Source organism: Lolium perenne, chromosome 2, assembly GCF_019359855.2.
Source record: "Lolium perenne isolate Kyuss_39 chromosome 2, Kyuss_2.0, whole genome shotgun sequence".
NCBI lineage: Eukaryota > Viridiplantae > Streptophyta > Magnoliopsida > Poales > Poaceae > Lolium > Lolium perenne.
This window is the reverse complement of record NC_067245.2, coordinates 23,993,179-24,003,699: the sequence shown is the minus strand read 5'-3', so window position 1 is coordinate 24,003,699 and position 10,521 is coordinate 23,993,179. Positions and strand designations below refer to the sequence as shown.

Here is a 10,521-nt window from a genome sequence, read left to right as displayed (position 1 = left end):
CTCAAGTGTGTGTGTTTATATGAGAAAAAAAATCGAGGGTAGCATAGATTTACTAACATGCTTCGGATTTCTACACAACATGGTAAATATTTTGTCAAGTTTCATTCAATTAGGGGCGGAGTCTAAATTAAGTGCAACCATAAATATGAGCAAGTGCACCCCTTATGATGGGTCTTAGAGGCATTTTCATGAGCAAGTATAGGAATCATTAAGACATAAATGTCCCACCATATCAACAAGATCATTGGTCTCCGTCATAAACCCCTCTAATGCAACTCATAGTATTGGAAAACGGTTTATGTCAGTCCGTCCCTTCCAACACACATTCATTACATTAAAGTGCAGCCCTATGGGCCCATATAGGTGATGTAATATGCATTCGACAGTCGACATTCTCATAAAACCATCATAGAACAACATAAAAAATAGAAAGCTTGACCAAATACTCATTGCACATCATATGGAATCATAGCCAGATCATCCTATGCCCTCAGGAACATGGGGAACTACTCACAAGTGTCAAACACGATATGGACCAGAGGTATAATGATTACAACACAATCTAAATATATAATCTCGTCACCAAATAAAGATAAAGTACCAATCACAAACATGCAACTAGCCTCAAAACGATATCCGGGGTTTAATTTAACACAAACTATGAGGGTGATAAAGTCGATCTCGTAGATGGAGATGGTGTTGATGATGGTGCTGATGGAGATGTTGATGAAGATGCCTCCCCCAAGCCAAGAAGGATTGGTGATGCCGATGTCGTCGATTTTCCCTTCACCGGAGGCACCGGTGCGGCATGATCTGCCCTCTCCTGGAGTAGAAGATGACTTTCACCTCCGTCATCGCCTCAATAAATCTCGGGAAAAATATGGCTTAGATTTTTAGGCGAAACGCGGCTCTGGTATAAAAGGGGGCCCAAGACAATGCTCGCGGTGAAAACGGACTAGGGTGGCGCCCTACATGTCTAGGCGCGTCACCTGGTGCCGTTTGGCCCCCGTGCCCCCCCTCGCGTGTTTTTTTCCTCACGCTCCTTCTCCGGGTGAAAAACTGATCAGGTATTTTTGCCACGATTTTTAGGTGTCTAGAGAATCCCCGAAACAATAAAAATAGGGAAAAGGAGGTCTTCTCCCTCCCAGAAATTATATTCCAATGAAAGGGACTTCGTAGGAAAGTCCCAGAAATCAACTAAAATGCATAAATAATGGTGCATATATCAATGTAAACTAAACATATATGTAGCAATAATGATGATGTAAAATGCACGTATCAACAATCATTTGATACAAATATGTTGATTGAAGGCCATTTAAAGCAATAAAAGTATTTACGTTAGCATATGGGAGGAGCTTGTTGAGAAAAAGTCAAAACGAAGCAATCAGAGAGTTCGACAACCACTGGTACGGGCGGAGCCCGCCCGTACGGCGTGGTCGTACGACTCTCCACTTCGTTCGCCTCTTCAAATAGTTTCATCCCGTGCAAACCTAAGATAGATCTGACACTCGTAGACACCAGAAAACGCAGATACCCCACCTCCGGAAGGGATTTCGAGGGTGAACTAGCAGAAGGGCACTGATCCTCGCCCCTGCTCGGATCCAAGGAGGCTTGGGCATCACCTCCATCACCATCAGCTGCACCAAGACCACCATCATTATCAACTATCCACGTCTTGTTGAATTTCTTATACTTTGGTGTAGATATTAACAAGAATCCATTTTCCATATGTGGCTGATCCATTTCATTATCATGATAATGTCTCCTACCTCTATGTGTGGGTAGATCCCTTTGTTCTTGGGGTTATGGTAAAACCCTAGTTATGGATTACAATTGAAATAAATATGTTTTATTAATTCCTTTACCATTTGTGTATTAATTGTCTCTTTTGATATTGTATGAAGTCGATCATACAATATTTGTCTTTAAGGGCAAGAGAGAGGATTACCCTGACACGTGGTAGAGAGGAGGCGTGAAGTAACACCCTCACGGTCATCCTCAATCAGATGTTCAGTGGGGAATTAGAGGAGACTCATAGACCCTTGATAGTACTATACTCAGGCGATTTGCCCTTTACATTATTGTGGTTGAACATATGGCTGATCTGCAGTAGCCCTATGTGCAACTTCCCCCATACACATGCATAAAGAATGGTTAGAACATCCTAATATTTAACACTCGAAACACTAGAGGTGAATTCAATATTCTCCCAAAACACTTTAGCCCACTGCAGTTTCAATACCCTACAACGCATTGTTCTCCTTTTCATCAATTACTTTTAGCGCGTTGACTTTTACTATTCATCACACTTAATTAAACCTTTTTCACCTTTACTTGAAATTAAGTACATCCTTGTGCATCCTTGAGTAAGTTGTAACAAGGAACAAATAATTGAACATAGCCGGTAGACTCTATGTGGGATTGATACTCTTATTTAGAAACTAGCTAGACCTACATGTGCACTTGCAGTTATCAAGCGCCTTCCTCCGCCTCGTTGCACCACCCTCCTCAAATCTCCGCCTCTACATGTCATTTGTTGGTCTGGCCTTCTCTCTCAGATTCGTACCATCTCAATTGTCTCCGGTGTGACAACCCTACACCGCCAACCCTAAGTCCTTTCCGTTGGCCCCCTCCATCTACATCTATTTTATTGCAGGTAAGAAGAGAATGAGGGGAACATGATCTATGCGTGGAGTTTTTTCTAATTAGAATATCATTTTTTAATAATATTAGGTTAGGGTTTTGGTAGTCATTTTCTTTTGGCCTCCACCTCAATGGAGTTGGCATTGTCTACAATAAATGATATTCTAATCTTCGTTCAACGACGAGATCTCCTTCCCAAGTTAATGGTGTTGGGATTAAAATTCTCCATGTACGAGCCTTCGCCGGATTGATTTGGGAAAAAAATATGATTGTTGTGAGAAGGATTGTCCTCGCAATGTCAACTGGATTGTCCGATTGCTTTTCCATGGTATACTGGTGTTGTGTGTTACCATTGCCGATGTTGATTGACTGCTTTAAGGACTGCGTGTGAACATGTGGCCTTGCCATTATAGCTCAAATTAAACCATGGAAGAATCTTCATTGGTATTTACAAGTTTGTGGTTTGATATATATGCTTTTCGGCTGACTTCAAGATAATAGAAGATTGAAAGAAGAAATAATTTGAAGAAATAAAATATTTGCTTATTTCTTTCAGACCTTAAGCCTATGCTCATGTATCTCTACGATTTTAGAGGAAAAACACGCGCTTTTGTGCGAAAAATCGACGTGCCGGGGTCATGGGCAGATGGTTCCCGGGGCCACTGCTGCATGAGCCGTCATCGTCTCCATCACGGCTACGGCCCGACATTGCAGGAAATGCATGGAAATCGCTCCGCTCCGCCCGTGGGTGTCGCTGCCCCCATGCGTCTAGCTATTTCTAGTACACAGACCAGCTAGCAGGTTTTGATGCGAAGGGAAGCGTAGCAGTTCTTGAGGTAGACAAGGATATGAATACGAGCCCGTATTGCAGGGAATCACAACGAAGACAAGGAAAGTCATGTCCGAAGCTGACGCGAAAGTAGCCTGCCTGCCAGCCCTACCTCTCCATACGGCACTGAATCGAGATCAGCTTGAATCAGCTGTTTCCATGGATGGTATGTGATGGCGGTGGCTCAATGGTATGGTAGGCGATCAATTGCCCGGCAGAGGAAAAAAGGAAGCCATGCCCGCCGCGGCAATATTCGCTCCGTCTCCGCCGGGGACACGACACGCCTCCCGTTCGTTCTTTCCTCCCTTTTCTCCTCCCGTCCTGCTATAATAGAGCCGCGAGAGTCTCGGCGCGGCCTCCCACACCCTCCGGAAACAAAGACCGGCGTACGGAGCGGCGAGAGCGAGCGAGAGAGAGAGAAGCCAATGGCCGGTGAGCAGAGCGCAGCGGCCAAGCCGGCGGCGTCGGCCCTGTCGAAGGGCGCTCCGTCGCCGTCGTTCCGCCTCCGCAATGGGAGCCTGAACGCTGTGCGGCTGCGTCGCGTGTTCGACCTCTTCGACCGCAACGGCGACGGCGAGATCACGGTGGAAGAGCTGGCACAGGCGCTGGACGCGCTCGGGCTGGAGGCGGACCGCGCTAGCCTCGCCGCCACGGTGGGCGCGCACGTCCCGGAGGGGGCCTCCGGGCTCCGGTTTGAGGACTTCGAGGGCCTCCACCGCGCGCTCGGGGACGCGCTCTTCGGCGCGCTGGCCGACGACGGCGAGGAGGGCGGCGGTGGGGAGGACGAGGAGGAGATGCGGGAGGCGTTCAAGGTGTTCGACGTGGACGGCGACGGCTACATCTCGGCGTCCGAGCTGCAGGAGGTGCTCAAGAAGCTGGGCATGCCCGAGGCCAGCAGCCTGGCCAACGTCAGGGAGATGATCTGCAACGTCGACCGCGACAGCGACGGCCGCGTCGACTTCGGCGAGTTCAAGATCATGATGCAAGGGATCAACATGTGACGCGCGCCGGCGTGCGTTCTTCTTCGCCGCCCGATCATGATCGATGATGCGAGCGATCATCCTCGGAGATCGATCACCCCCGTTTATGTACGTACCTAGTAAGCTTGAAGAAAAAGCAGCTATTTGTTTCGTAATATTCGTCCAAGCTCCAATGCTCAAATGCAACTGATGTAACCTCTGAAGCTCCAAAAACATGGAGAAGACAAGAGATTGCAAGGTTATTTAGGTTTCGTACGATTACTCTCCAAGGTTTCAGACTGCTCCCATGAAATATTTTTGTGTGTCTAATTGTTTTGTGCTCTAAACATGTTGTCCTCGGATAATCATATCCGGTGGCGTGGATTGTGTCCTCCTCGAACATGCTCGTCCCCTAACCAAATTCACGATGCCTTTCTTTTAGTAAGAATGAGTAGGAATAAGTAGATTTCATAAATATTAGATGTATGCTAACATGCATTGTGGTCATATAAACACCAAACAATTATTATACGAGGACAGTAGCTATTTATCTTTTTGTATGCAAATACGACTTAAGAAAAAATTCTATGGTTTCCAACCTTACAAAAAAATCATATAGTAGGAGAAAGATAAATCTCGATGCGGGTTTCTAGATTTCTCGTGAAAACATTGAGGCCACAACGGGAAAAAAATTATCATGTAATGAGAAATAAGCCGCAGTTTTAACATCTAGATCGATTCCCATTTACTCTATCCCTTCCAAAATAAGTGTCGTAAATTTATCTAAATTCATATATATCTACACACTAAAAGATGTTTGTCTAAGCTAGACAATGGTAAGCCAATTAGACAATAAACCTGAAAAAGATGAGAGGACACAACAATTTCTATATATCAAATAATGCATTAGCCTGTTTTTTTTTCAGGGCCGGGGTTGAACTTGAGATATAAAGAGATTGTTCAGAGCCCATCTAATACTCAAGTACATTAACTCTTAGGGATTTCTATTTTCGTGCCCTCCGTTCCTTAGTTGTGCTCAGTTTTCCCCAGCTCCTTAGTTTTTCCTCAGTTTTCCCCAAGTGCTTGTTTGAAACCCGCAGAAGGCAGCTCAGACGGCAGGATTCCCGTTAAGTTGACCGCTTCGTGCTGACGTGTGGGGCCACGTCGTGTGGGCCCGCGTCGCGTGGGGCTGGTAGAAAGGGACCGCGTGGGACAGGACGAGATAGCGTTTGGTTGCACGTGAGCAGGAGCTGGGTTTTGTCTCTCTCGGCCATTGGCATTTCCCTTTTAAGAGTACCTTTTCTGCCTCCTTCTCTCTGCCTTTTTTCACCTAATTAGTATCAAATGTAGAGAAGCTTGCATTTCTGTCTTTCTTCAATTATTATTTGTGCCTTTTGGCCCTCGTTGTTTGCCCAATATGTCAGCAAATCTAGTAGGGAGCCCAATCTAGTACTTCATCTGGTCCATATATATGTAGTTAAATCTAGAAGCAAATCTACAGGGAATGTACGATAAATTCACAAGGTCATATAGTAGAATAGGGATAGATAATATAGATAATAAGCTGCATTCAGCAGCCAAACATAGTAGGGTTCGAGGTTCTTCACAGCAGTACAGCACCATCATACTAACAACATAACAACGAGGGATCCCTAGCTAACAACAAAGGGATCCCAACAACAAAATGGAGGAGGCAGCAGCAGCACACGTCCAGGACTCCGCCTACCCCATCTGCCTCTGCCTCCACTTGTTGCTCCCCTTGGGAGCCTTGGGCTTGAGCGGAGGCATGCGCCCGCCGGAGATCTCCACCCGCTGGATGCTGCGGAGGTGCATGCCGAGCGCCAAGTGCTTGGCGCGGAAGGAGTTGGGGTTCACCGACGCGCCGACCTTAGGGTTGGTGTGGCCGATGTTCTCGGCATGCGTGAGGAGGCAGTTGAAGTCAGTGCCGCCGAGCCTCCTAGTGCAGAAGGGGCACCTGTAGACACCCTTGGCGATGGCGAGGTAGGAGACGTACTGGCCGACCTGCAGCCTCCGCAGCACCTGGCGAGTCTTGACGTCATGGTGCTCGTCGTCGTTGCCGACGTCGCTGCCAGACAGCTGATCCATATCAAACGGGAATTTATTAGTGAATGAGTTGCAACGATGACTAACGTGCATGATAACAAAGTTAGGAAAAACAGAGGCAGCCTCAGTTAGAGTGGACACGATTATATGTCTACAGGGACGATGTAACCGAACCAAAGCTCATGCACAATAGATTTGTACACAGAAATGGTTCGCTGAACCCTCCCTGTAAAAATCTGTGCCCACCGATTCATCATAGGCAAAGAAACAGATTCCAGATCTGAACTTGAACATATTCCAGATTATTTGCAAAATTAAACGGTTGATATCTTTTGATTCGTGCATAAAATAACTGATTGAGATCCTATGATTACTTGCATAAATTAACTGATTGAGATCCCATTATTACTTGCATAAATTAACCGAACGGCCGAACCCCAAATCTTAAACGAAATCAAGCAGGGATCAAAGCAAAATGGAATAAAATCGGCGCAAATATTAGCCCAATACTCATCCATCCACATATCCATCTACACCAGCACAAATAGGGTTCAAAAAGGAATGGGGAACAAAAAAGGAAGCAAACCGTAGTTACCTCGTTCCATGGGTCCTCTATGGAGGTGTCGTAGGGGTTCGGGGGCGGGACGTACGGCACCGGCTCGTAGGGGTCATATCCCGGCGGGATCTGACCGCGACCGGCGGCAGCAGCCTCCGATGCACCGGCGGAGGCGGCGGCGACGTCCGTTGAGGGGACGGCGGCAACGTCCGTTGAGGGGACGGCGTCGAAGAGGGAGGCGTCGCGCTTGGAGCCGACGGCGCCGTGGACGATGGGATTGGCATTCTCCTTGTCCATCTCGCCGGCAGAGGAGAGGGAGAGGGAGAGGGTTTTTTGCTTTGGAGAAGATGATGGGACGTGAGAGAGGCGGCGTTGCGTAGGCGAGTGAGAGTGACAGAGATAGTGGGAGGAGGCGTCTATAAAGGCAAGGGGTGGTTAATGCGACCCGCGTCCTACGCGTCCACCGCTGCACGTCTGCACGTATTGGACTTCTGCAATGCGCCACGCGTCCACGATTGCACGTCTTCGACTTCTGCACCGCGACCGGCGTCTACGCGTCAACAATTGCACGTCTTTCATTTCTGCACCGCAACACGCGTCCTCGAGTCTAACCCTGGAAATTTAGATATACTCAGGTATAACCTCGAGCATTATACTAGCATTTTTTGTGTGCTCAGTTTTCCCCTTGAGTGCTAATACTGGCTAGTGCAATATGCTCAGTTTTACCCTCAAGTAGCTGGTCAATGACGAGTCAACAAATGGGATTAACTAGTTAAATGAGTCATTTAATGTGCAAAAAATTACGAAAAATAGTGGCACATACTCATGGAGTCTTTACCACAAATTGCCAGTTCTCAAAACATAGATAAGTCATAGATAAATCAAGTTTTACCACAAATTGCCACTTCTCAAAGGCCTTCTCAAATCACCTAGTAGCTATGAAGGTGCATGGTTTTCCACAATAAGCCCTTCCCAAAACAGCTTTCCCCAAAACATACTTTGTCTAAATGAGGCCACAATTCTCACACTCATGTATATTTGCATTGCAAATAGTTTGAGATAGGCCAAGATGGGTTTTATTGTACAAAACACGCATTTTCCATTTTTTAAATCTCATATTTGAATCCCTTAGTCTGTTTATTACATAGGTGCCCTTGGTTTCTTCATACTACTCAGTTTTGCCCTCTCCCTCCACAAATTCTCTCACACGTGCAACATTGCCCTGATTGGTCTAGCCCATGTCACGCGGATCGTGCCCGCCGACCGTTGATCGTATGATCTAACGGGCAGGATAACCCCCCTCTCTCTCTGTCGGCGGTTACCTTCCACTCTCTAAGTATGCTAAAGGGCGGTTTTCTGTATTTATTTTCACGCGCTAAAAATTATAAACTCTTTTAGGCATTACTTTTCACGCAAAAAATGATAAACCATCACCGATTTGTTGTAGCCATAAATTTTCACGCAAAAAATGATAAACCGTCACCGATTTGTTGTAGCCATTAATTTTCACGAAAATCCCAAATGATAAACCATCACCGATTTGTTGTAGCCATTAATTTTCACGCAAAAAATGATAAACCATCACCGATTTGTTGTATCCATTACTTTTCACGCAAAAAATGATATACCATCACCGATTTCTTGTAGCCATTACTATTCACGATAAAAATGATAAACGAACCAATCTATCTATCTCTGTATTTGAAGTTTGGAAGGGTTCACCATCTAGTTATGTTAACTTTCGAGGTTTTGACCTAAAAAACAAATGGGTATTATAAAGGGAAATAAAAGTTCAAAAAAATGTAAAAACGAAACAATCTACCTATCTTTGTATAGAAGATCGCCTGTATGATTTTTGAGGTCATTTAGAGAAGGTAGAAAAAAATCCCTTTTGAGAAGGTCGAAAAAACCTAACTTGTTACAAAAGCTGGTTTCAGTGAGACCTAACCAAATTTGGCATACATTATGCCATATCTATAACAACAAGGAATATCTAAAAGGGAAAGTTTCACAAAATTTGAAATTTATGGCGAAAATGATGCCATACATGATGCTGTTTTTGAGGTTTTGACCTGAAAATCAATTGGATATTATAAAGGGAAATAAAAAGTTCGAAAAATATAAAAACGAAATAATCTATCTATCTATGTATAGAAGATCAGCTGTATAAAATTTGAGGTCATTTAGAGGAGGTAGAATAAATCACCTTGTTAGAAAAGCTGGTTTCAGTGAGACGAAACGGCATGTGTTTAAGCAAAGTGATTTTTTCGAACATCTCCAAATGATCCCAAATTTGCCATACATGATGCCATACGTGTAACAACAAGAAACCCTATCTAAAAAGTGTCAAAAAAGTTTGCCCAACCGTATAGCTCTATCAAAAAGAACCTCGCCATGGCGCTAGTATAATTTTGGGCTTAGTTACTGATAACCCACAAGTATAGGGGATCGCGGCAGTCTTCGAGGGAAGTAAAACCCAAATTTATTGATTCGACACAAGGGGAGGTAAAGAATACTTATAAGCCTTAACAACTGAGTTGTCAATTCAGCTGCACCTGGAAAAGCACTAGTAACAGGGGTGATGTGAAAGCAGCAGTAATATGAGAGCAATAGTAACAGTAACACAGCAGCAGTAACACATGAGCAATGGCACCGGAAAATAGTTGATACTACTTCCAATGACATAAAGAACGAGTATATAATGATGAGAGATGGACCGGGGTTCCCAGCGATCTACACTAGTGGTAACTCTCCAATAAGTGACAAGTGTTGGGTGAACAAATTACAGTTGGGCAATTGATAGGATTCAAAGCATTAAGTTAGAACATCAATTCATTAATCATGTAGGCATGTTTTCCATATATAGCCGTACGTGCTCGCAATGAGAAACTTGTACAACATCTTTTGTCCTACCAGCCGGTGGCAGCCGGGCCTCAAGGGAATCTACTGGATATTAAGGTACTCTTTTTAATAGAGCACCGGAGTAAAGCATTAACACTCCGTGAAAACATGTGATCCTCATATCTAAGCCTTCCCCTCCTGTTGTCCCAATTTCTGTCACTTTGGGGCCTTTGGTTCCGGACGTAGACATGTGCATACAACTTGTAGATACAATCTAAGCAATAAGTATAGAGCTTAAATCTAAGATCATGCCACTCGGGCCCTAGTGACAAGCATTAAGCATAACAAGATTGCAGCAACAATAACTTCACAAACTTTATAGATAGACTAATCATAATGTATTATCCATCGGATCCCAACAAACACAACACCGATTACATCAGATGGATCTCAATCATGTAAGGCAGCTCATGAGATCATTGTATTGAAGTACATGGGATAGAGAGTACCAACTACCTACTGCTAGAACCCGTAGTCCATGGGGGAACTACTCACGGAGCATGATGGAGGCGGTGGCGTCGATGGAGATGGCTTCCGGGGGCACTTCCCCGTCCCGGCAGGGTGCC

At 45.0% G+C, this 10,521-nt stretch overlaps 1 protein-coding gene across 1 annotated transcript; it reads left to right on the top strand.

Moving 5' to 3' along the window:
* Positions 1–3,676: 3,676 nt before the first annotated feature.
* LOC127331487 (probable calcium-binding protein CML24) lies at positions 3,677–4,764 on the top strand. Its single transcript, XM_051357666.2, has one exon. It carries the CDS (start codon positions 3,901–3,903, stop codon positions 4,474–4,476), a length of 576 nt encoding a protein of 191 aa, XP_051213626.2. The 5' UTR covers positions 3,677–3,900; the 3' UTR covers positions 4,477–4,764.
* The last annotated feature ends 5,757 nt before the right edge of the window (positions 4,765–10,521 follow it).

Excerpts from the sequence above, each read along its gene's own strand:
- LOC127331487 (XM_051357666.2), top strand. The coding sequence starts at position 3,901 with ATGGCCGGTGAGCAGAGCGCAGCGGCCAAGCCGGCGGCGTCGGCCCTG.